At 44.3% G+C, this 26986-nt stretch overlaps 1 protein-coding gene across 1 annotated transcript in view; it reads left to right on the forward strand.

The window, feature by feature from the left end:
• LOC147748891 (myomegalin-like) overlaps positions 1–26986 on the forward strand; it is a 1575921-nt gene that overhangs the window by 1434371 nt on the left and 114564 nt on the right. The window contains exons 34-35 of the mRNA XM_086928761.1: positions 2193–2317; positions 17858–17988. Of these exons, the coding sequence (XP_086784887.1) occupies positions 2193–2317; positions 17858–17988 (256 nt within the window). The remainder of the gene's footprint in view (positions 1–2192; positions 2318–17857; positions 17989–26986) is intronic.

A 26986-nucleotide genomic window follows, 5' to 3' on the forward strand; every position in this document is an offset into this window, starting at 1 on the left:
ACGCAAGCGTGAGCCACAACAGCATGTTACAATTAGTACACATGCTACACTACAACCTTAGAGCTTGCTGCATGATTCAACAAAGCGGAGACTCACGGAACCCTGCTGCGGCCTCCTTTATACCCATGTGGCCTGTCACACATGAATCAGAGGAGAGGCGCCTTGCCTTTCATTTCTGGCCAAAGCGTGCCTACCTACCAGGACCACGCAGTGTGTTAGGACAATGGCGACGTCAGCTTAAATTTGAGATTCCTGGTTCCAGCCGATGATAGGCAAGTGGCACCTTTTCACCATGTAGGTCCGAGGAAGTTGTGCTCTTTGGTACTGCACAGTCGACGTCGGAAGATGTATGTACTAGTCCCGTGGGCCACCTCAGCACTGGCAGTCAGTGATTGCCGCCCAGTGAAAACAGGAGGTGCACTGGCCTGAGCCCTCATGTGGGAGGTGGAGGGTGCGTGCAGAGGTTGGGGCACACATCTGTTGTCTAATCACGCTGCTCCCAGCAGCACTGGGCTGTTTTTAAAAGACTTACACTGGCGTTTAAAATACTCCTCTGCAGCCACTATGGCCCAGCATTGCAGGCATCGTGCAGTGAGTGCACTCTCCTGAGCCTCAGGCCCAGTCAAGAAAGATGTCTGCGCAACTTTTGCCTACCGTGACCCCAGGTCAATTAGGGACGAATGATGCCTGCAGCCAGCAGTGTCCCTGATACCACTCGACCTACAAGAGCATGCCCCTTTCCGAGAGAGCCTCTGTCCCTGTTGTTCGCGCGATGCCAACGGATCAGCACAGCAAGCACCAGCAGTAAGACCACGTTATGGTAAGCCCACAAATAATTATCTGGGTGCACTTTGTTGTGAAGTAAATCGGGGTGTTGTATGCTTGGTTAATAACAAGTATTAAGTAGTTTGAAATACCGCGGCCATGAGGTGTAGCCTATATGTGTAATCATTTTTTATTTACTTTTGACCTGAGGTCGCTGTGTAGTTTGTGCTTTACAGAGAGGCATCTCTATCTATAAAACATTGCACACTTAAGAACAGCTAGCACACTGATAAAATAAATGACCTGTCAAATGTGGTAATGACAATGTATGCCCATTTGAACCTTTATTTGAAACGCCTTTGACTGGCAAAATGGTTATTTTGTAGCATCTCAAACTTCATTTAGCCCATATTTTTTTAAAGAAAATAAACAGTTCTGCCTTCTACTATTGTTCACAAGATGATGCATTTTGTGCGGTTAATTCAATTCTATGACCAAAGTACTTTATTTTGCCACTGTGGATTGTGACTTTCCATTTCCGGGGTTTTACATCAGTTTCAGGGCTTTGCCTGAACTTTTCATGTCTCACTTGTGGGTCATTTGAGATATTTATTTGTTTCCATGGATATTATTGTTTAGTTTTAACCATAATAGTGTCACTCAAATTGTCATTCATTGCCAGTGAAATGTCATACATACAGTCAGACAGTAAAATCATAGAAATGTCATACATAAGCAACCAGAAAACTTGCCAGCTGTGAAGTTGTTCCTGGCCACAAACCGGAGCCAAGAACATCATTTTACATTTCTTTTTATTAAAATTTAATGACATGATAGTGTGTAGAGGCCCTTTAGTCAAAAAAGCTGGGCATCGGGGGGGGCTCTGGGAAGAATTTGCGAGTTGCTCATCCTTTAGTTGCTCACAATGATTTTCACTCCTCAAAAGTAACTCTCACTATAGAAAAGGTTGGAGACCCCTGCACTATAGAAAAGGTTGGAGACCCCTGTTTTACACCCTTATCTTGAGGTGTTTGTATATCCAGTTATTTTTGGCTTTGTAATACATTAACTTAACGTAGAACCTGGAGTCGGTGATGCTTCACAGTCATGGTTTATTGGGACGGTGAAATCTGATGAGACAAGTCTTTTCTCCCTGCATACTTCCAAGCTGGAACTAACGGTCTGTCAACCAGGGGTTCCAGAGGATATTCAGAAGAGGAACCCGGCCCCATCAACTGTTACCCTTCACAGTTGCAATGCTGTGGGTTATCGTTACTAGTTAGAGCAGTATCACACCAGACAATCTTTACCTCTTGTCTCATTGTGAACCACTTGCTTATTACTACTAAGGACTTGACAAATGACTAATGGTTGTATTACCAACATCCCCTGACACTAACTCTAACAACTGATTTTCCTTTTTTAAGACTTCAGCATAAGGCAATCATCTTTGAACAGCAGCTGAATGAGAAACAACAGCTCCTTCAATCTGTCCAGTCGGAATTAAAAGTCTATGAAATGCTGTATGCAACATCGAAGCATGTGCTATCAGGTAAGATTCATAAACGTACTCTCTGAACTTCCTGTGTACACTAGAAAATCAATCAATCAAAAATGTCATTGGATTTTTAAGCGTAGGCTCATTTTGCCATTCATTTTTCTACTTATTTACTCAGTGATTGCCAGATGCACAAGCAGAAGTGCCGGTATCGGGTCTGAAAGGGTTAAACGTTACTGTGGATAAGTGAAGAAACCCATTGGTATCTACTCACCTTTTTGGCTGTCATGATATTTATTAGCTTGAAGGTGATTCTTCAGAGATCATTTAAGCCGGCCAAGAGTACTGGTGCCGTGTCATTAACATCATAGGTGTTGTCGAGGGTCCCTGCTAACCAGGTTCTCAGTAACAGGTATCTTTCCCAAAACGTTACCACAATTTGCACAATTTCAGCCACCCCTGTGAGTCCCTAGTAAATGGTACCCTTGGTACCTGCGGCTTTGGGACTGAAGAGGGTCCTCAGGGGCTGTAGCACCTATTGTACCACTCCAGAGACCCCTCGCCAAGACTAAGCAAACTGCCATTGCAGGCTGCATGTCTTGGTGCAGAGAAAACCAAAGAGTTGACATGGCACACAATCCTGTGTGCCATGCCTCTATACATTGCATGAGGTCACCCCCACTGCAGGCCTTACAGCCCTAAGGCAGGGTTCACTATATCCCATGTGTGGACATATCTGAATGAGCAGATATGACCCTGCACTATCTGAGTCATTCTTGGATATTTTAAGTGCACAGGGAAGCTGTAAAGAGCACATCGGCTGGATACTTGTCATTGCGAGTTTCTCAACTCCATGATGGCTTCACTGTACCTTAAGATGTTTGGTACCAAACATCGTATCTTAATTATTCCTCACTGATTCCAGTGGTGAATGTATTAATAAATCCACACAGGAGACCCTATAGATGGTCCCCATAAAACTTAACAAGCACTGGTGTGGTCTTTGACTAGTCCTAGCTAGCCTGCCACAACCAGACATCTTTCTGACCTCATGGGGTGGGGGCCCGTGCTCTCAGAGGCCTGAAACAAAGACTGCTCTTGGCAGAGGTGTTTCACACCTCTTCCAAGGCTGGAAGCTTTAAAGGAGGTGCCGCCTTTGAAGTGCAACCCAGGCTTCCACAGATAGTGGGGGATGCCAACATCCCTGTCTGGCTCCACATTTGGTTGGAGGGTAGGCAGGACAATTATTTAGATGAGAAGGACTGTCTACATCAGCCAGCATCCCTCATAAGGTGTGGCAGGCGGTGTAGGCACTGCTTTTGAAAATCCACCATCTTGAGATGGTGGGAAAATAACCTATCAGGGCTAGGGTAGTGCCCCTTCCCACAGGAAGTAGTCTCTTAGAGGGTATTGACACCCTAAAGGTAGGTAGCCCATAGGTTACTACCTCCTTCCCCCTTTAATACTCCTAAATTTAGAATTTAGGTGGCATCCCTAGACCTTGGACCTTAGATTAGTTGGACACAAAAAAGAAATAGGCCAAGAAGAGCTCCTGCCCCAACTCTGATGCCCTGCTGCAGAGAAACTGGCACCAAATCCTGCTTGCTGCCTTGTAGTCACCTTTCCACTGTGAGTACTCCAAGAGCCCTGAGCCCCTCCAGTCTTCGACAAATTGTCAAAGAACCTCCCTTGGAGCAGAGGCTCTGCTCTCCTCTGACAGCAAGCACAGAACCGCAGACTCCAAATTTATCGACTTGCTGCTCCTTGGCGACTACAGCACAGCACCCTGCCAAAAGTGGTACACTAGCTCTGAAGGGTCAGGTCTGTCCCCCATTCCCTGTACAGTGTCTGCTTGGGAATGATTCACAAGGGGTAGAGGTAAAAAAGAAAACCCACACAGCAATGCTGAGAATACTCAGGGTGAAAAACACATTTTGAAGCCTGAAAGTATGGACCAACCTTGCAAGTGAAAGGGCAAGATCTCTACGAAGCCCGCTTCTAGACTGACACAAGATCAAGCAACCTCTCCGCAGGGAGAACACTTGTCAGTCTCAGAGTGAACTGAGACCCAGGGGCATGGGACTTAAATGGCAGAGATTTGTGGCCTAGGGGGACCCTCTAGGGAAGATCTGTGCCAGAAGCAGAGAACCAGTCCCACTCTTGAAACCCTGAAACAGAGAACTGCTGATCAGGAAAAGGGAAGTGCAGTGGTTCCCACAGGACCTGTTGGAAGGAGGGACTCCTATACACTGAGGCCAGATACCTCATACCTGGTGCCACTAGGGAAGTGGTAGTGCCTCAGCAGTTTATAGAGTTCCCCTAACATTGGCCTATGCCATACCTCTAGCTGGGCATCTTGGCCAGACCTAAATGTGGAGTAGGTTGTTGAACTACTTCTACTGGTCAGGAATGTCTCAGACGCTGAAAGAGTTTTGTAACTCCTGTGCCACCTGCCAAACCAGTAGCAAGACAGGTAGCCACCTAAAGGCCTCTTTAACTCCACTTCCAGTGATTTGGGTACCATTTGAAAGGGTTGAGATTGACATTATTCGTACCTTTACTATCAAACAGCACCAGGAAACCAGTTTATTCTGGTGGTAGTGAATCATGCTGCCAGGTATCCTGGGGATATTCTCCTAACGACCACCACTGCCCCTGCAGTGGTGAAGGCCCTCCTTGGTACCTTCACCAGGGTTGGGTTTCCTAAGGAGGTAGTATCAGACAGAGTACAAACTTTATGTCTGCATACAGGTCTCAAGTCCCTGACATTTCCATTGTTGTGGTTCACACCGGCGAATGTCTTTTTCATAAATACATCGATTTTGTCCTCCAATTTTGGATGTTGTATTTGAAATGTTTAATTGTCGTATGTCAACATTGTGATTGGTCTGACTCAATATGACTATCACTTTTCTGTAATTCCCTCTAATGAGCACCCCCTTTCCCTTCCTTCCTCTTCTCCCCTCGGGGCTTTTTATGTTTGTTGATTGAATGTCTAACATATGTCATTATTTGATGTGTCCAGTTTTGTTAATAAATTGCAATACTATGGAAAAAGTTTCACAAAAATTCATAAAAATGTGGAAGTATTTTCAGTTTTAGCAAACTTCATATTGTAATTCTTCTTCTTGCGGGGACCCCCTGTTTTTCATGTACCACATAGCGCCCAGGTCCCCGTGACTGCATGGGTAAAACCCCCTTTTGTGTAATGCGTTGAAAGATAAGGACACAGGACACAGGTATTGCACCAAGGAAAAATACTTCAAAGAAAGAAGCACCGGTTCACCAAAAGAAAAAATAAAGGGGGCTCCAAGTATGACTGTTCTGCCCCACCGCAAATCCCTGGCCACAAAGTAACAGTTGCTGAACCTGTCGGTAACAGTGTCAGTAGTTATAGCTCTTCAGAGAATGCCAGCCACCGTTAAAAAAAAAACCCACAGTTTTCAAGAAGTGCTGCCGTGGAGGAAACACTCACAAGCTGTTGATCACCCGGTGGAGCGCGGGAGAAACGCGGATGAAACCTCTGCTGGGTCCGGGTCCGGGAGGGAAGAACCTCCACACCTCCTTTCACTACCTCAGGCCGTTATGTTCAACGGTAAGCCCGCACATGGAACCCGTCAATCTGAGCCCGCGAAGCCACTGCTGATTACTATGCACTCTTCAGCTCTGCCCGCCTTAATCCGCACCGGACACTTCCCTCGTCTGTCCAGAAACACTTAAACAAGCCTGCCGTCTCCATGAGCGAGCTTGGAGGAAAAACCAAGACCACCAAGATAGAGTCTCCTACAAAATCTCTAGCAAAGATTTTAAACTCGCTATACTTGAAGAAAAGGTCAAGTACTATACTACAACCAAAAAATCGAAAATGCTACGTCCTCGAAAGAGCTGTTTAAGCTTGTTCAACTGCTCTCAGCCTCTCATTCCAGAGTTCAACAAGAGAGCTCGCAAATGTTCTGCAATCAGCTAACTCAAGTCAAAAACACTTTATTCCATTAATTAAAATCATAAAAGCAAGTACAACATTTCATCCCTCCATATAAATACAAATATAAGTGCAAATTCATCATACAGTATACAGTAAAAGTAATAAAAATACCGTAATAAGGGTTAAATACAATCTACAGGCACAATAAAATCACACAGGGAGATCACGAGCCGCTATTCTTTTTGCTTTGTTACGAACATCGGCAACCAAGAATCTAGCAACCCCATAAATTACCCGGGTACTACTTAACAGTTGTAAATAAGTGAGGGCACGCCTAACTTTGACAAACCCAGCCACTCTCCATAACGGTACTAAGAACTGTTTTCTAATATCAACGTAGTGCTCAAAGAACATAATGAGGTGCATTGTATCTTGGATAGAAAAATTGTCACAACTGCAGGGAATGGAGAATTCAGGTTTGCCCCAAACTGAAAAATGACCCAGAGTGAAGTGATTTATATTGAGCCTAAATCTAATTAAAAGGTGACGGTGAAAAGGAATTGTGACAATCTTTAGGTATGGCTCAATGAGTAATGAAATTAAAAGAACATAATTAGCTCTACACAAGGGGGCATATTACCAACGTTTAGCGATATTTACAGATAACGATGCTTAGCAACGAATTTTTTAACGCTAAGCATCGCCGGAAATTATCGCAGATAACTTGCTATTAGCAAGGTTTATCTCAAAAGTGATAAAAATCCTCGAGCTAACTGCCAATTGAGAGATTATCACTGGAAAACCAACGATAATCTCTTGAAGTTTGGCGTTAGCTTGATGATAGGGGCTCACAAACTTAGCCATGATATCCACCTTCCATAGGATATCATGGCTAAGTCAGAAAAATACCAGGTGTAAAAAAAGCAGTGCTAACCGCGGTTAGCGCTGCTTTTTTTATCACTAAAAGGGTTCACGAAATCCTTGATAATAGGAGAAATGTTGCTTAACAACATTTCTCCTATTATTTTTCTCTGGAACGCCCCTTTGCATCTCATTAGAGATGCAAGGGGAAGCGTAGAGAAAAAGGGTGCTAACATGCGAATTTGCGGGTTAGCACCCTGTTGCTGATAGGGAGATCATTTTATCTCTGTTTTCTTGGCTTTTAAAGCCAAAGAAGCGGAGATAAATCCCTTGATAATAAGCCCCATGGCTTCTTCAACTCCATTTCCTCCCGTTCCAGTGCTAGCATACCCAAGAAGTATTTTCTTAATCCAACTCAAATCATCCTTTCTAATCAGATCTGGAAAGGTATACATTTCTGGGCGTCCAAGTTTAAGAAACATCTCTTTAATATAGACTAACCAGGGAATCTTTTTAACCTTCTCCAGTGCCATACAGTTTCTTAGAATAATATGATTTAATGTAATCTCACTGTTCATCCAGGTTTATGCCCAGCAAATCAATAGGGCCAGTTTCAGTTTGTCAATAATGTACCCCAGCCCTAGTTCAGAATGCAAGGAAACTGTGGGGGTAGATTGGGGAACCACCAATAAAGATCTTAAAAATTTATTTTTTACTATCTGTAGTTTTTCTTGAGGTAGAAAGCCCCACAGTGAGGCACCATAAGAGGCTATGGTCAGACATTGAGACTTATATACTGTTAAAAGGGCTTCAATAGGTCTTGACCCCAGCCGCTTCGCAAAGTCTAATAATGCAGATGTTGATCTTGCTACGGAGATGCATTTAGCTTTCTGTTGGGGACCCCAGGTGCCCTTATCATCGAAAATGAAACCTAGGTATGTAAAAACCGGTACCCTAGATACCTCCGCCCCATTACAAGTGAAGCGTTTTATTTTTAGGGCCCTAGAACGTCTGCCCACAACCATAACGTGCGACTTTTTGGTATTCACCTGCAGGTCTAACGAACCCATAAAACACCCAAAGGCGTCCAGCAGTTTCTGCAGTCCCCCACCAGTACGGGCCAATAACACCGCGTCATCCGCGTAAAGAAGGACTGGGATTACAGAATCTCCTACACGCGGGACGTCTAATGATGTCCCCTCCCAAAATGTATCCAGAGCATTTATATATAAAGTAAACAAAAGGGGCGCCAGGATGCAACCCTGCCTGACACCCCGCTTAGACTTAAAATGACTAGTGCAACCCCCCTCCTTATTAACCCTAATTGATGGTAAAAGCCCCTGGTGAAGGGCAGCTAAAAAGTTAACTAAAGATGGATCTATCCCTAAATTCAATTAAATTGCCCATAACTTGGTCCGATTAACCAGGTCTAAGGCCGATGAGAGGTCCATAAAACCCATATAGAGCATTCCATCCTTTGCCTGGGTATATTTGCTTATTAACAGGTGCAAATTTAAACATTGATCTTGGGTACCTCTTTTCGCCCTAAACCCGTATTGAAGATTAGAGAGGACCCCTCTCTCCTCCAGGTTTTATCTGAGCTTATGCAAGATGACTCTGCCCAAAATTTTAACGGCAGAGTCAATCAGAGAAATAAGTCTGTAGCAGGGGGGGTCACTCCTCAGGCCCTTTTTAAAAACTGGGATTATTATAGAGATCGCCCAGGATAGCGGGAACCCATTAATACTTGAGGCATTAAAAACATTTGTTAGGATCTTTGCCCAGAATTTAGGTAGAGTCCCATATAAGTCCGCGGGGACACTGTCCGGGCCTGGTGCCTTCTTTTTGGACATCTCTTCAATCGCCCTTTGAACCTCATCCACAACAAATTGCAAAGGTGGGGTTAAATGCATACGTACATAGCCCCGCTCTGTCGAGGCACCACCCTCGAAACCATCGATCTCGCTAAAATGTAAGAGCCATTTTTCATCGGGGATCACACAATCTAGAGCTAAATTATCTTGGCCGGAAAAGAATGGGTGGTTGATGATTGCCCAGAATTTACTACTGTCCCTTAAGACATCAGCTGACAAGAGGTTGTTCCAGGCCTTGGTCTTAATATCCTTTTTTCGATTAGCAATAGCTAATTTATAGTTCTTCCTCAAGCCAGCGACAAGCTCTCGATCTCTAGGATTTTGTTTTAATGCTTGGAGAAGAACCTCATGAGCCTTGGAGCAACTACCATCAAACCATCTAGGTTGATTATTAAGATACCGTTTGGTTTTTGCCTTCAGGTCCTTACTGATCTGAGTACAAACATCAACATAGGCACCAATAATTTCGCTACCTGGGGCAGAACTATCTAAACACACTACCAAGTCCACGTCTGCCTTAACCAAAAGATCCTCCATAAAGGCAACTGGAACCACCCTATTCCAGTTGAGCCTCCTACCTTGGTCTTTAGGAATTAAGGTATTAGTATCCGCTGAACTCTATACCCTACTATCGGTTACTTCCCCCAAATCCAGGACCAAGGATAGTGGGTTATGATGACTGTACACTGAGACTACTACTTCGTAAAAGGTGGCCTTAGCTAATACAACAGAAGAGACAACGATAAAATCAATAACAGTATCAGAATCTCTGCCCTTAAATGTGGGAACCCTTTCCTCCCACCAATTACCTGCTACCTCGAAGAGGTTCATATTAGCTAAGAGATCCTCCAGGGCCTCTCCCCGGGGACTATGTTCAAAGTGCGTAGTAATAGAACCTGGGGGGCCTTGATGGTGGTCTGATAAGCAATCCCAACAACACGGATGGATATTAAATTCACCCATAATTACAATTTCGAATAAAGTGTTATGTGTTAATTTATAATCATTTAGAAATCCCGCCAGAGAACTTAAATGTTGGATCCACAGGTCCTTCTCATATGAGTTAAAAAAATGAATCAATAAAATAGTGGGGAGATTGGAACCAGCCCACTCAAGAATTAATATATTATTTGAGGCCAATTCCAGCATTTTGAAAGTACCACTTAATTTCAGGGATATAAGCAGGAGCAACTCTCCTTTGGGTCTGCCCCTTAACCCAGGAACTGCCTTCACAAAAAAGCTGGAATACCCATCCAGGCAGAAGCTACTTCCTGTGTCCCAGGTCTCTTGTAAAGCAATGATATCATATTGTTCCACAAAATGTATCCAAATGTCATCAGTGCATTTTTGTCTAAGACCCGCCACGTTCCAGCTAAGAATTTTACAAGTAGAAGCCTGGCCTGGCGCCCTAGTGGGTTCAACAAGATGTTGATTTGTGCACTGTAGTCAATCATTAGCATCCATGCTGGATAGGGCAGAAAAATGATTTGCCAGCACTAAGTCTGTGGCCCATACGGTAGATGGATTGCTAGAAAGACTAGGGGAAGATGGTACACAACCCTCTTCTCTCTGGTTAGTCAGTCTTACTAAGTTATTGTTATGGGCAACCACATAGGGCTGAGGTAGTGTAATAGCTTGATTTTTCTGTGTGTGCAATACTCTATGTGGATTGGCTACCAGTGGATAGAAGTAGCCCAATGGAAAAGGCCTAATTCCATAACCCCCAATATCAGAGCCATCCCAAAAAATCTTTCTGCAACATTAGGCCTATTGAAATTGACCACCACACACTCCCCTGCTACACACTTGTTACACTTCCCCACCCACCCAACCATTCTTGCCATAATAATATGGGATGAGATGTCTACTCCCCCACTACTAAGCTGAGTACACCAGGTTTTTGCCTTCCCCATAAGGTCTTGCATAGACTCAATCATATCATTGTTAAGGGGGGACACCCCCATTAATACTGCCACCAAAGGGGCAGCGTCCGGAGGCAGATCTAAGGTGAATCCTCTAGAATGAATAGGGTTTTTACTGCTTAGGCCTGTTCCAGGTGGTTCCGCCCCCACAGCCGCCATAGGTCTAGCCTCTGCTGTATTGTTCGGCTGCGCACGGCCCTTTGTCATATTAATGGCCCCCTGCCTCTCTTGACTTTGCCTTTATATAGCACTCATCAGGGAAGATAATTTCATTGGGGGCCATCGAGTGGACACAGAGTGTCGCTCCCTATATTAATGTATAAACTTATCAATATGATCCTATTTTTTTATCAAGCTAGTAACACAAGTGTTTAGTGTGTCCACAATGTCTTTGGCTATGCTTGCAAGGGCAGGTTCCAGCCGGGATTCAAACAAACCTTCCACAAGTTCTGCCAGTTGGACAGGAAGACTTGAGTCAATAGCTTGTGGAACAGCACCTGCTGTAGTCTTTTTACTGGGCTTTTTAGAGCGCCTGCGTTTCCCCTCAGTGCCCGGTGGTACTTGTCCAGGCGGCTGCTCGCCTTTATCACTGGCTAGGTCTTCAATCATCACCGGCTCATTATTAGTCACATGCGGTGGATACTTAATCACCACTACAGGATCAAGGGGGATGATGGAAGCGGGACCTGGTGCAGGCAAAGTTATTGTGACCTTGCATGTGGTGGGAAGAATATCTAAGCCGAGTTCCTTCTCAGCATTTGCAATTTCAACACTTAAAACCCCCACTGCTGAGGTTAAATACGACATTATGGACTCCGATTTTCTTGGGACCTTAGCCTTCTTACCTTCCCCTTCTCCATTACTATCCTGTTGCGCTCCCCCATCACTGTAGCCAAGAGGGGTGGCCCGGCCCGGCCTCTTCTGGCCTCTGTCGGCCACGGACGGCCCGCCCTTTGCCCAGGCTTAGCCCGGCGTCGCCCGCACAGGTCCCGCGTTCCGGTGATGCTGGCAATATCCGGTAGGAGGCGGGCGGGGCTGGGTAGCGCTGGTGCCTCTCCGGACAGAGAGTCCCTCGCGCTGCTTCACCCGCCACCCTTCCGCTCCACTCAAGGGTCCTGGCTGTTTCCCCGGTCTCTGTATGCTGGATGCAAGGTGATTTAAATGAGCCTGGTAGGAGGGGGCGGGGCTGGGTAGCCCTGGTGCCTCTCGGGACAGCAAGTTTCTCGCGCTTCTTCACCCGCCGCCCTGCCGCTCCACTCAAGGGTCCTGGCTACTTCCCCGTTCTCTCTATGCTGGACGCTGTGTCTCCCGTGGAGAGGGAGAGGCGAGGTGATTTATATGAGCCCGGTAGGAGGGGGCGGGGCTGGTTAGCACTGGTGCCTCTTGGGAAAGCGAGTCCCTCGCGCTGCTTCACCCGCCGCCCTGCCGCTCCACTCAAGGGTCCTGGCTGCTTCCCCAGTCTCTGTATGCTGGACGCTGCGTCTCCCAATCAGCTAACTACTTTTTTCTGTTCTAATTATGGACACCCATGCTGGCTTTGGGCCACTGTCCACTACTCAGCTTCATCACCTTGCCTCCCATGGCTCCCTTCTAGTATGGCAGGATTCATTGCCAGACACGAGCCAGGAGGCCAAAGGGCTCTCCGTCTTTTACACCCTCTCTCTTAAATTGGTCGAGCAATATCTCCTGAGAACATATGCAGGCTTGCCTTCCGAAGCCTGCCCCCCCACTGTTCTCCATATGGCTACCAGCAACATAGATATTTCACTCTGTGAGCTATTAAACAATGTTATCCTTTCTGGGTCATATCTACAGAGTTGGAAGCAGACCATTATAAGGCCTCTACTGAAGAAACCCAATCTGGATAACACAGACTGTAAGAACTATCGTCCTATCTTGCTATTACCCGTACCTGCTAAGGTCCTAGAAATGCATCTTAATATGCAGCTGATGGAGACTGCTGAACAACAACACTGGTTTAATGATACTGAGTTTGGCTTCAGGAAACATCATGGGACAGAAACTGCACTGATCTCAGCCACAGACAATATTAGACGCCAAGTAGATGAAGTACAGGGACTGCTGCTTATACTTTTGGATCTGTCAGCAGCATTTAATACCATCTCACTCAGCCTGCTGCTGGACAGACTCAAAGTATTGGGTATTAGGCATCAAGCCCTGGCCCTTCTATCGTCCTTTCTAGGGGAACAGTCTCAAAAGGTGAAGTTGCAGCACTTCTATTCGGAACCTTTCACCTTGCCGTGTGGAGTTCTTCCAGTCTCCGCTTTAAGTCCCACTCTCTTTAACCTTTATATGGCACCCCTAGCTAGCATCATTCACTCCTGCGGATTATACGCTGATGACACATAGATCATGGTTACTATTCCTAAGAACTCAGGTTCATTGGCCGTGAATGTTCGAGGCTGTATGACTAAAGTGGCATAATGGTTGTCTACCAATTTTCTAAACTAAATGGGGATAAAACAGAGGTGATGGTCTTTGGCCCAGGGGCAACAAGATGGAACAGCAGGTGCTGGCCCCATTCTATAGGAATTTTTCCTCTCCTAGGAAACAAGGCCAAGAAACTGGGAGTTCTGATTGACCCTGACATCAAGTTTAACGCCCAAAATAACCGTACTGTTTCCACCTGCACCTGGATCCTAAGGATGCTGAAAAAAATCTTTCCTTAAATCCCACTCTCCGCATGTAAGCAGCTCTCCCTCGCCCTGGTAATGTCCAGACTGGATAATTGCAATTCACTCTACTTGGATTCAAACAATAATGTGCAGCACAAACTCCAGCTACTGCAAAATGCCCTTGCAAAACTGGTTCAGGACATTCCCAAGAGACATTCTGCGGCAAAGGGATTGAAAACCCTACACTGGCTCACCATTAAAAAATGCATCAGTTTCAAATCATTATGTATGATTCATAAGGCGCTCCATCTACCCTACCCTATAAGATTGAAAGCCATGCTCACCTGGTACTCACCTGGTAGATCCCTTCATTCATCCCATAGTCTATATCTTCATGTATCTAGAACAGTAAGGAAGAAATGGGGCGACAGAGACTTTTCTACGGCTGCCAGTAAACTCTGGAATACTCTGCCGATAAACATCAAAGCCATCTCCCAGCATCACCCTTTTAGAAAGGCCCTCAAAATCTGGCTATTCTGCCTATAGACCTTTTCATATCACCCACTCGCAGACTTTCTTCTTTCTGGATGTTCAGTCTATAGCACCTTGACGCCCTTGGGTAGCTGCTCTGCTTCATAAATTCAAACATCAAATCAAATCAGCACAACTGACCTTTGACAAGGAAGGGGGTAGGCGCTTCTAATACCCCCTTCCCTTGAGGAAGTTGTATTTTAAAACATTTCACAATTTTTTAAAGTAATAATCTCTCTTGATGTGTCTTTACAAAATCCACATTTTCTGTGTGGTCACCCCAGTTTTTTCACCTTTTTCTGGATGCTATGCTTTTGTTGCTTTTAGAATTCTGTGCACTTTAGCAGTGCTAACCAGTGGTAAAGTACCCTTGCTCCCCCCTTTAAATATGGTTGAATTGGCATACTTGCCATGGGTATATTTAACTTGCCTATAAATCTTGGTATATCATTCAAAATACACTCTGGGGCCTCAAAGTTAAATGCCACTAGTGGACTGCAGGACCTTTTGTGTATCCCACTATAGTGGCAGTACCAACATGGCTTAAGGCCTACCACTGTAGCCTGATTTTAACAGTATAAAACATGCACTGCAACCTGTCAAAACAAACCATTTTGCCAGGGAAAACCTCCTTTTAACCATTAGTAAGTCACCCTTATGTGAGCCTTGTAGCCCACAAGGTAGGTGCATGGTATTAAAAAGTGAGGCATGTAGAACATTATTTTTACCATGTGGCAACAGTGACAAGGTCATAAAAGCTGTTGTCACAGTGGCAAGCACAGGTGTCTGTTGTAGAAAACCAGAGTACGGATTAAAGCACTAATATTGTTTCTCAAGAATGAGACCAGCTAATAAAATAACTAAACAACTAGTTTCAATAGTTATTAAAAATCCAATTCAATGGTGAAGTTTGATTTGTAATAAATACTAAGGAAAGGTAACTTTTCGAAATTACCTTTTTCCTGCCTGAAGGACCTGGAGTCTTATTTGCATTAGCTCTCCAGCAGTAGCCCAGACAGTGATTTGCCTTTGGTAGATGTGAAAAAGGTGGTAAATGCCTCTCAGAAGCAAACAGTAGACTAACTTGACTAGGCACAGATAACTCCTCTGAATTTCATAGAATATGAAGATTGAGGGCATCCTTTTTGATACTACAGTGCAAATCCTGTGTGACATGTTTGTTGATCTACATATAACATATGGCACACTTGAAGGGGAGAGAACAGGATGTAAAGGAAATTTCCATTGTGTATTGTGTATCCCTATCCGCTGTCTGGTTGCTGGGGACAATTCCTTTTGTCCTACCACACGCCTTTCTCTGGGTTTGTTGTGGCTTCCTCAAATTAGATTTTAGTGCTAGATCTGAGCGGACACTAGGATTACCAAAGTACACTCCCCACATACACCCTAAACACTCAAAACTTGATTTTAGTGTGGTTGAAGACTTTAGTTTGCTTGTAAATGCCCTGCTCCATGGTATTTTGGGCCTGTTGGCAGTAAGGGAAATAGGACCTACAGAAAAAATGGGCAGGTTTGGTCCTGGGAACTTTTATTCTATAGGCTAGGGTGTTCACAGGAGTCACCCTGCCCCCCCTTGGTTCCAGCATAAATTAGGCATCTCCAGGCACCCACTTCAGAAAAATATTTGGGCCAGTGGAGGATCAGAAGGGGACTGAACCCACATTCTGTGACCTGAAAGGAAACCTTAAGGACTGGATATGCTCCCTCTTGTACGCAGGACAAAGAAGTAGGTCCCAAAGCTAATTTGGCTGACCCATTGTGTGGCTATAGGGAGACAACAAGCTGCAAAAAACCTTTTCCTTGAAGTACCAAGATAAACATTGGCAAGTAGAATTGGCGAGTGGACCTGGACAAGATCCTGCTGTTGTCCTCTGCCTGACACTCACTGAGTCTCTTAAGTGCCTACCCTGAGGTCCGGGGGGGGGGGGGCGGTATGGCTTTAGAAGTGTACTCCTGTGGTACACTCGAATTTGAAAGACTAAGTCAGAAGATAAAATCTTTGACAAATAAAAACTTGGACGATGTATCTGACCCATGCTCCAAGACGATCAAACTCAATTGCACCTAGTTCCATGTCTACTCTGACCGCAATCTATGGCACGTTGTTATTTTTGGTGTTTTTCCCCTTAAATATAAACTAAGTGTATGCAACCACCATTTCACAATAACACTCCTACCACCATACTTTACACAACTAACATCACATGCTGAATGCACACACTATCATTCATCCCCAAATTAAGAAGATAGCAAGCAAATCCTCAAAATTCACAAAACAACCTTGAAAGGGAGATACGTTTGACTAGTATGTCAACAGTGCCTTTGCCATAACATTCAAAAGTCATGACATTCATAAGTTAAGGTGCCACAGTCAAATCAGGGCCCAACCCACCTGTATTAAGACACCCATATCTCCCCAACCTAATATTACTTGAGAAATATTGACATGAGTTGAGTTTCAGAGACTAACTGATTATGTCTATAATTAAGTCTGTAAAAGGTTGTATGATGGTGTGACTAATTTTGTGGGCTCACACTAAGAGTGTTAGTGAATAGTTGCTGTGTGAGTGAATGACAGTCCCTGTATTGATATGTAATGTAATGTAATGTAATGTATGTGGTCTTGTAAAGCGCACTGCTGCCCTGAGGCATCGTGGCGCTGTAGACCGCTGGGGAACCCGTCCTGGCTATCCCTGTGAGATGGTCCCTACTGGGTATCTCCAAGGTGAAACCAGGCATCCCCGGCGAATGTGGGGGGCCGTTGTAGAGATGAGGCAAGCTAATGCCCAGAGTTGCCGAGTGTGATCCCTGGTTAGAGTAGGCACCGAGTCCACTGACCCTGGTCCACGACCCTGCCGCGTCGGGAATTGAACCCTGGTCCCGGGCCGTTCTCTGCTTTCGGGTCTGCCGCCTCTAACCAGTGAGCCACACCAATGGTCAGTCTGCTGGTGTATGATGGTGGATTTTTGCTTGCCTGATGGTGGCTCTTTGTACGTTTGATGGTAGGTTGTGTTGGTGCATAATTGTAGTTGTGTGAGTTTATGTGGGGCTATACAACTATGCTGGGGCCAACCTGGTGTTGGATAAAGTGGCTGTTTTTTCTCCAAAAATGTTGCTAATCGCAAATTATATAGCTTGCTATGACTATTTTTTTATCTTAAAAGTATGTTATAAATCACTAAAGGCATGTTCCTTGATACCATTATTGAATGCTGTTTCTCTTGCTTTTTAGAAATGTTAAAAATAAGTATTTAATTGCAATGTTGAGCATTTTAGACTAGACTTTTCTGGTGCCTCCGTCCCTGTGAAGTTGGGATGTTATGAAGTTCTATGTTGTGCATTTTTGCTGGTGTGTATTGGTCAAATTCTGAGGCATGATCTTAGAGAAACATCATAGCTCTTAGTGGAACTAACGGTGTAGACTACTGAAGAACACTGACCAATATCTGAACTAAGTGAACTGCTTGTGTCAAACTTTGAATACGTTTTGTAGAGTTGCAACTCGTTGTGGCATTGGTCAGTCAGTATGCAAATGCCTTTCTATAAATTGCGGCAAGAACAGCGGATACGTATCCAAAATAGGGATAACTTGCAATTTGCATCACTGGTCATTCAGCATTTAAATAGATATACACATTGATTATGACAATGTGTTGAAAACCCAGATGTTCTGAGAATAAAATATGTAAAAATGATACTGTTTGGGTAACTGGTTGGAAACATTTAAATCAGGCATGTAACACATTGCTTTGTGTTACACTTTGGTTTGATATAATATAATATAAATAGCACATGCGATAGTGAGCCAATATTTTTCTTTCCAGACACAATTCCTTCTCCTCCGGTTCGGGATGTTGGCATGCACTCCCAACCTATCTTCTTCTCATCAAGTGTGTTTCCCAGCTCCCCCTCCAGTGTTGCTGTTTCTCAAGGTTCTCTGTTTGATGAAGTGCAAGGTAAATCAGGAATTTAGATAAGGCACAAGCTGATGTTGAAAGCGTTTTTATTGTACTTTAACATACTAGGACTATACTACATTATGAGCATGGATTAAGTTTTTGATTGACTATTTTGCGGCAAAGTTGTGTTTCTGCCTAATATGAAAAACTGTATGTGTTCATGTAAGTATATGACATTCATAAAGCTTGAATCTAGACTAAAAGGAGCAGAGCCTATACTGAGTAAAAGGCAGAAATACAATAAAACAGTGATTGGAGGTGATGCTCGGTCCTCAGACTGAACATGGACTGTTATGTTACACTTATTATGTTTTTGGGTACACACACATTCCTTCTCACACTCACGGGCATTGGTTTTCCTCCTTTTTTAGGACAGTGTCGATAAGAGTGAGCAACTTGGTGAGAACCTGCCAATCGCTCCTTAGTGGTTGCCTACGTCAGGCATTTCCTAAATGACATATTTTTTACTTACTTTTCCGCATATGTGAAAGAGACACCTTTTGAGCATTGGAACTGTAGAAACGTGACCCTTCCCCACTTGAATAGAAGCATTGGGGCCCATGAAAGTTTGACCTGATGTGTAGTCTGCATGAAGGACTTTTTTTGCATAAGGTATAGTTGAGTGGAGGGCACCCTTCTTGGCTTTTATTTCCCTTTAATGCTCCTTTTTGATTTAGAGTTAAAGGCATCCTAGCCGAACTCAAAAGAGGTATCCGGAATGATATTAGTATCAACTTAATATTTGGGGAAAATTTCAGATTGTTCTTCAAAAATGTTATCTCTTAATAAACTTTTATTGAAACGCCATCTATTGTACCGGGAAACATCCGGCAACAGATCCAGATTGACTATAACCGGTACATGATCTGAAATTTTAATAGAACCAATTTCAACATTAAGCAAGAGGAAAGTGAATTATGTGTCAGAAAAATGTAATCATTCCGTTGATTTAGATTGGTGATCCAGAGAATAACAAGTATATTCCATAGCACACAGGTTGTATGTAAGCCCTCCATGCATCAATGACCCCCCTAGACTAAATAGAAATTCTAAATACTTTTCGCATTTTATTGAGTATATATTTGACAGTGGGAAGTCTGTCTATAAAGGGACACATAAATTGATTACAATTTCCACCAACAATGAAGTTAGTATTTGAGCATAACAATAACGTACTAGAAATCTGTTTCCAAAATTGTACATCTATACTCCTGGGACTATATATATTAGGAATGGATATTGGAGTATTGTGTATAGCTAGAAGAAGAAGCCATCTACCCTCCTCATCTTTTACTTCTTTCTCAACTACCAGAGGAAGTGATTTAGGGGATAAAATAGCAACACCAGTTCTTATTTTGTTTAGCAGGGGAAGCAGACTGCATGCCCCACCCATATCTTTCTTAGAGTACCAAGGTCTGTTTCTGAGAGTTGGGTCTCTTGTAATAGGGCGATTTGACATTTTAAGCAGGATAAATGTGCGAGCACTCTCTGCATCTTAACAGAATTATGCCAACCTTTGACATTCCACAACGCGAAGGTTAATTGTCATATGTGTAAAAAGAAAAGGAATATATAATAAACAGTGGCATGAAACTCAAAGGCGAAACAAAAATACAACTTTCAAGCAAAAACAGAGTAAGACATAATAAAAGGATAATATAGGAAAAAACAGTAATGAAAGGAGGAATAGATAAGCTAGGTGAGGAAAAGAAACGTGAACAGAACAAGATAAGATAAAAACAGAGGGTGAGACGTCAAATAGGATTTGACCATGATGAACAAGAAAACATGGAGTGCAATATAATATTTGGGTGATGAAATGTAAAGAAGACAGACAACTGGCAAGGATGCCCTTAAAGACATAAATTGTACAATATGAATACTTTTGAAGATAAATGAATCTCTTTAGTTCATCGGGGGATTCAAAAGACACATTTTGATTCTTTAACATGCAAGGGTGCAGAAGGCCATAATGGCCATTGATAGACCTTAAAGCAAGATGTAGTGAAATACCAATTTTTCTTCTATTAGCATTCACTCCGACCACATCCTATGTAAAAAAAAAGACTTTCTGACCTGACCACAACATCTATTTTCTTTGTTTGGAAGCCGACTACCTTCATCTTCATCAGATCAGAATAATGTTGAAAAAGGATTATAATTCTTCTAGGTCGAGGTTAAGAGGATACAGCCAAGGACTTGGGGCCGACACGGTTGTAGGAGAGTAGGATCTGCTTACTATGGTTACCCCCACTATTTGCTGTGTTTCACTGGTTTATCGACTTTAGTCTGGCTGTGGCCTACTATTCAGGACCACAGCCTAGCTAGCTGTTCTCTCCCTAAATTGATAACCTCTACATTAGGTACACACCAGATTGGTTACTGGGTTACCCTTGTGAGTCCCTAGTATATGGTACCTTAGGTACCAAGGGCATAGGTACCCCAGAGGCCTACCAGGGGCTGAAGCATGTATTATGCCACCCCTGGGAAGCCTTCCAAAATGGCACCACAGGTCTGCACTTGCAGCCTGGGTAAGGTGGTGTAAGCACCCCTTACTTAGATATAGTATACCTATATCTACCTTTTAAAACAGACACATATTAACCTATAAGTCCCTCCTATGGCAGGCCTTGACAATCCTGAAGGCAGAGTTGGTTTTGTGTGAGAGGGTACCCTAGCATGAGCTGAGCCCCTCTGCAGCTTTCGGAGGCCCATCCCTTATAGCAGTTCTGTGATATGGCCATACCATATACTCTTAAGTGCATTATAATCCTCGCAGTTAATGCTAACTTTGGTTTGGCTTTATCAAAACATGTTGTGTTTGGTGTCAAACACTTTGGAACACTATCCCCCCGTCAGTTCTGGCGGCAGGGGTAGCATTCCACCCTTCTAGAGGGAGAAGACATGTACACACTTACTTTCCCGGTAATAGTTTGAAAGAGCCCCACCATCACAAAATGGATGCTGCTGCCACAGACACGGGTCTGACCTCCTGTTGCTGGACAAAACTCCTGCCGGGGAGGCCTGGACAATAAGTTTCCTTTAGTGTATTGGGGCAGGGTGGGTTGCATTCAGTGTCTGCTTTTCAGACACTGCCTGGGGCACACAAGGTGTCCCATGCATTTCCCAGTTCAAATCAGTTGCTGGGGCACTCAGCCCCAGCTCTGGCGCGAAACTAGACATAGGGGAAGGGGTGTAACCACCCCCTTCCCAGGTCCGCCCGTAGGTGGGACCCTAGAGTTAGTCCAACCCCTAAACATAGTATAAGTATAGGAACCCAGTCCCTAGGACTTGAGATTACCCTGGATGAAACTCTGAAACATAAATCTTGGACCTTCGTCATTCCATATCGACTGGAAGATGGAAGAAATCTCCCTTGGGGTCAAGGAGTGACTCCTGTATTCCAACAGGCACCAAAGAAGCATCTTTCCGGTCTGCATTTTCGAGGCTCCCGCTGGATCTCGAAGGATCTGCGACACAGAACACGCACTTCCAGACATCTCCGAGCTGACACTAGTCCCCAGTGAAGCGGAGACCTGTAGCTATCACGAGAGACGTGGGACCGGAACTCCTGGACATCCTGCACATTTGCTGTTGCACCAACTTACCGAGCTTTCCCGAAGTTGTGCATTGGGCTACTTGTAGTACACGCCCTGAGCACCTTTTGCCTCGAAGATTGTGGGCCTTCACTTCACGAGTGCTCCATTGGCCCGCTTTCAGCATTTCCGCTCGAGGCTCCTTTGTGATCTCTAGTCCATTGGCTAGTGGGTCCCCATGAAGGCCAATCTTTTGTTTCTTGGGCTTCCCTGGTTGCTCCAGATGAGCCCTGACTCCCCTCCAAAGGGTGAGTCCCTCAGTCCTTGCTGGTCCGCACCGAAGCCAATCTAGTCATCTTGCGTGGGTTGCTGTTACCATGGCTTGTTGGGTTCAATCCGGATTCCAACGCTGCAGCACTCAACATCCTTTGTGGGACAGCTTGAATCCAGCTCCTGGTTGTCGTCGATGCCACCTGGTCCTCGTGACTGACGAGCCAAGCTTCACCTACTTCCCTTGAAAGCACCTGACATCGGCTGGCATCTTCTCGTCGCCATCCTGGTCACTGGCTAGTGACCCAGACTCTGTCCCCTCTGCTTTCAGGGTCTTCAGATCTCCGATCCACCCTTGGTTCCGTCCGGACACTTTTGTCCTGGTCGCCTGCAGCACTTCTTTGCAGCTCTCCATAGGAAACGATGACGAAACCCAACACGAAAAGACACCTATACACCCGGCTTCCCTGGGTGAGGTAACACGCGTACTTTGGTGCTCCCGTGGGTCTTGACTCTCGAAGGGTCCAGTACTGAAGGGGTTCCCTCGTAGTCCACTCCTAAGTGTCCCTAATCTTTAACTTTGTAACTTTAACTTTCGCCATAGAAGCCAATGGTGATTCATGGGTGTGTTTAAACACTGCACGCGACCCCCGTGGGTCTCCTGCGTCCCTACCTTGGGTGGTTCCTGGTTGCACGAAAAACAAAGAGTGAAGGAGGGCCTGAGGGGAGTCGTATTTATAGACCTCTTGGTACCTTGTCCCCCAACTTAACAGTAAACAACACGAGAGATACCAGAAGTCTGAATGTAGGAACCTATAAAGTGTTCCTTCTGTAAGACAAAACCAACAGGTTAATGTATGAGGCAAAACAATCCAAGGAAATGTGGATGTAAACCTACAGGAGAAGAAATTACTTGAAAGAAAGCCTGAAAAGTGCTTGAAAAAGTACCCATCAGCCCGCTCAATAGCGGAACTTCGTCATCTGGGTTGAATGGTTGAAATGGTGGTATCCAGTGTGCCCTTCCTCAGGACGAACCCGGGGCTAGCAAAACTTGGACCACTTTGTTGACCCTCAACCATTAAAGATGATCAAGTACAGGCTGAAAGGGCAAAGTTGCAGTGCTCAAGAATTGTGAGAAAAGAAAAGAAAGGAAAAAATTGTAATCCAAGTGTTCTAAAAATACCTATCTTGATGTCATTAGAAAAACTTTATTGGGTCTGTCCATCAAGGTGGTATGATTAAAAGCAGAGTGAAAAATAGCATGCAAGGAATTGCTAATCACCATGAGTGTAAATTGGTCGACATGTTTCAGCCTAGATAGGCTTTCTTCAGGACCTATGATGCACTACTGCAACACTTACTTTCTGTGAAAGAAAACTACAGAACTGCTCCAATTCCTCAAATGAGAAAATGGTATATCTTCTCCTGTGCAAAAGAAATAACAGATATGAAAAACAATCAAAGTTCATGTTCTTAGGGCTGTCATGTGTGCTTTGTACACTGATTAGTCCTATGATGATCAACTCACCCAAATTGTAGGGAGGAAACACCTCACCTCACCTGGCGCCCGCTCAGAGTGAAGGAGGCCAAATAGTTTGTTCAACAACAGCGACAACAAATAAGGCAGGTCGGGAGGTCAGAGGTTGAAATGACACTGCTTATAACTAGGTAAGGTACACCAGTCTCAAGGTACAAACCAGTTTCCTGAGGTCAGAGTCCTGAATCTCATCTAACCCAGAAGCGTCTGAAATGAACCCACAAGACCAGCGCCTCCCAAATAGTCTAGAAAATCTGTGTTATTCTCTATAGACTCTTAAATTCAAAAAATCTGTTTTCTTGGAAGAGAGTGCTGTTTTTCAGACTGCTGGTTAAATGCTAATTCATAATCTCATGCCCAGCTATGCTTCTCCTCATTTCGAAAAAATAGAGCGCTCTCACCTCTGCGTCGTTGCCTCGGTCTTTGTGATGAGCCGAGGGGGAGGTGGAGACGCTGTGTATGAAGCCACGAGTTATATGGCGGCTGCGGACGTCAAAGGGAACCGGATGTGTTCAGATGCTGATTCGATCTTCCAACATCCAATCGTGTTGTTTGATTTCAAGGCATCTCCAGTGTGGATTAGGCTGTCATCCCGGTCTCGCAATCATAGGATGCGAGCCCTGATTGGGCACAAGGATGTATGGAGTTGTTTTATTGGTCTGTTCCAAAAAAGCGGAAGAAACGGAACTGTTTACTTGTGAATCAAATGAAAACCCCCAATGATATAAACTGTGCATATCTCGTATCGTGTCTTGATGATCAATACTTGGTATTTGTTTTAGTGTTGACAGGCAATTCGATGTTAAGCTTGGAACCCAGAATGCGGACCGCTGTGTCCATATCTAGTGCACCAACGATATGGTCATAGATCGGCCGGACCGGAAACCGGCCGGACCGGAAACCGGAAACACATTCTTCATTAATCAAAGGGATATGCACTGGTGGATACCAAAGTACTGTCTACATGTACGTGACAGCGAAAAGTGCAAATTGACAAAAGGGAGACTGACTGACTCGGCATCGGAAACAGAGAGCACTATAAACAGATCCAACTTAGTAATCTGTATGCAGTGTGTAGGTAAACATGTCGACTCCGTGTTGGAGGGCACATTAGGTTCTCTGCAGTCAGATCAATAGACAGATCAATAGAGAACACGATGATCTGTGTCTCTGTATGTGCATGTCACCCTGGGTACTTCATTACATGCATGTTAAGTCCGTTGTGATCAGCACGAAATTTCCCTTTCTAATGTTAGCGGGACCTGAATGGATTGCTAAGCGCCCTGTTTTTGTATACTTCAAAAACGAATCCACACTGTTTTCCTTGTGCTTGTACCCGGAAGTTGTTGTCTGTTTATGGTAACCCCAAGAAACAGCACTAACCGAGCTAAATTGCTCAGTAGTGTCAGATTGTCCAAACATTAACGGACTGCTTCCACCAGAGGTCTACATTCTTGTCATAGCTTCTCGCATCATTTAAATACAGAATGCATTATAGTGTGGAAACCCTGTTCTTACATTCCTGTGAGAATGATACATCGGGGCCAAAGTAAGTTGTATGGAACACCCCAATGACTGGTGTCCTAAACTACTGGTGCTGAAGTATATGGTCTGGAGATATAGTTTATAGCTGCAACCATGGGATCTCATCATTTAATCCCTCTGTGTCACTTCTCAGTTTGAACACCCATCTTTGTTCTTTTCTTAGTAGAAACTGAGAGATGTCTGTAACGTGATTGGGTATATGTGGTTGTTCCAAAATTACCCACTCCAGGTCGTCTGCCTGGTGTTTCTCTGCAAGGAAATGGGATGTGAGCCGAGTCGCTTGTTTACTGCGCCGAATTGTGCTCTTATGTTCTTGTATGCGCAATTTAATTTTTCTCGTTGTCATCCCTATGTATCTCAAACCACACGGGCACGTGATTAAATACACGACTTTCTAACTGTTGCAGTTCGTGTGGCGTTTGAGTAACCATGGTCGAGTGGTGCCTATATCAACTGATAAGGTCTTTCTTGTTTGTGGGCACACTGAACAATTCCCGCATGGGTAATGACCTTGTACAGGAGGAAGATTCCACAGAGTAGATGTGGAGTCTTCCGTATTCTGTCGAGGTCTGGTGTGGACCAATTCATCCTTCAGGTTCATTCCTCTTTTAAATGAGAATAGTGGTAGAGGGATCTTATCACCAGAGCTATTCAAAATCTTCCACTTCTGTCTGATGATCTTCTGAAGTTTGGACGAGGAAGTGTTGAAGGTTGTGACACAAACCAGTTTGTTCAGGGGTGGTTTTTCAACTGGAGCCTCCAGGGGTGACTCACGATGATTATTTGAGGCACGTTTTAGTGATTTCCTGATTAGATGGCCAGGGTAGCGGCGCATCTTTAATTTGGTCGAGAGGTCCTTAGCCTGAAAACGGAAATCCGACATGTCTGAGCAATTCCTCCTCACCCGCAAAAACTGTCCAAAAGGGAGGTTTTCCCTTAGCGAGCGAGGGTGGTAGCTGTCAAACCTCAACAGAGAGTTTCGCGCCATGGGTTTCCTATATAGGGAACTGGCTAAATGACCATCATGTGAAAAAATCAATAAATCCAAAAATGAAAGTTTCACTCTGCTGTACTCTAAGGTAAACCTCAGATAAGGATTTTGCCATTGAGCCAGTCATGAAAGGACTGTAAAGATTGTTCATCTCCACGCCATACCACCAAGATGTCGTCTATGTACCTCTTCCACACCACCAATTGTTGGTGATGTGGATTGATGGTGTTCAGTACATGTTGAGTTTCAAATTGGTGGACATAGAGGTTTGCCAGGCTTGGCGCAAATTTACTGCCCATTGAGGTCCCAGATATCTGCAGATACAGGGAATCCTCAAAGGCAAAAAAATTCTCTGTCATGGCAATCCTTGCTAGTTCTGTTATGAAATGAACAGGCGTCACACTGTCAAGGGAAGACTCTTCCAGGAGTTCTTGGATCGTTTGTAATGTTTCCCTTTGAGGTATGCAAGTATATAATGATTCTACATCAAAGCTTGCTAAGATGTCAGAATCTGTATTGAACTCTACCTCTGGCAATAGGCGAAGGACGTCTTTAGTGTCCTGGAGATATGATGGCATTCTTTTAACCAGCGGATTTAAGAAAACATCGACAAATGACGATAAAGGTTCTAAAAGGGAACCGATACCCGAGATAATAGGCCGACCCGGAGGTGGTCTGGTCGGCTTGTGAATCTTGGGTAATGTGTAGAAGTAAGGGGTGGTTGGAAATCTTGCCACCAGGTATACGGCTTCTTGTCTGGATTCGTTTTTGAAGTATACAAAAACAGGGCGCTTAGCAATCCATTCAAATCCCGCTAACATTAGAAAGGGAAATTTTGTGCTGATCACAACGGACTTAACATGCATGTAATGAAGTACCCAGGGTGACATGCACATACAGAGACACAGATCATCGTGTTCTCTATTGATCTGTCTATTGATCTGACTGCAGAGAACCTAATGTGCCCTCCAACACGGAGTCGACATGTTTACCTACACACTGCATACAGATTACTAAGTTGGATCTGTTTATAGTGCTCTCTGTTTCCGATGCCGAGTCAGTCAGTCTCCCTTTTGTCAATTTGCACTTTTCGCTGTCACGTACATGTAGACAGT

The sequence above is a fragment of the Lissotriton vulgaris genome, chromosome 1_1 (genome assembly GCF_964263255.1).
Source record: "Lissotriton vulgaris chromosome 1_1, aLisVul1.2, whole genome shotgun sequence".
Lineage (NCBI taxonomy): Eukaryota > Metazoa > Chordata > Amphibia > Caudata > Salamandridae > Lissotriton > Lissotriton vulgaris.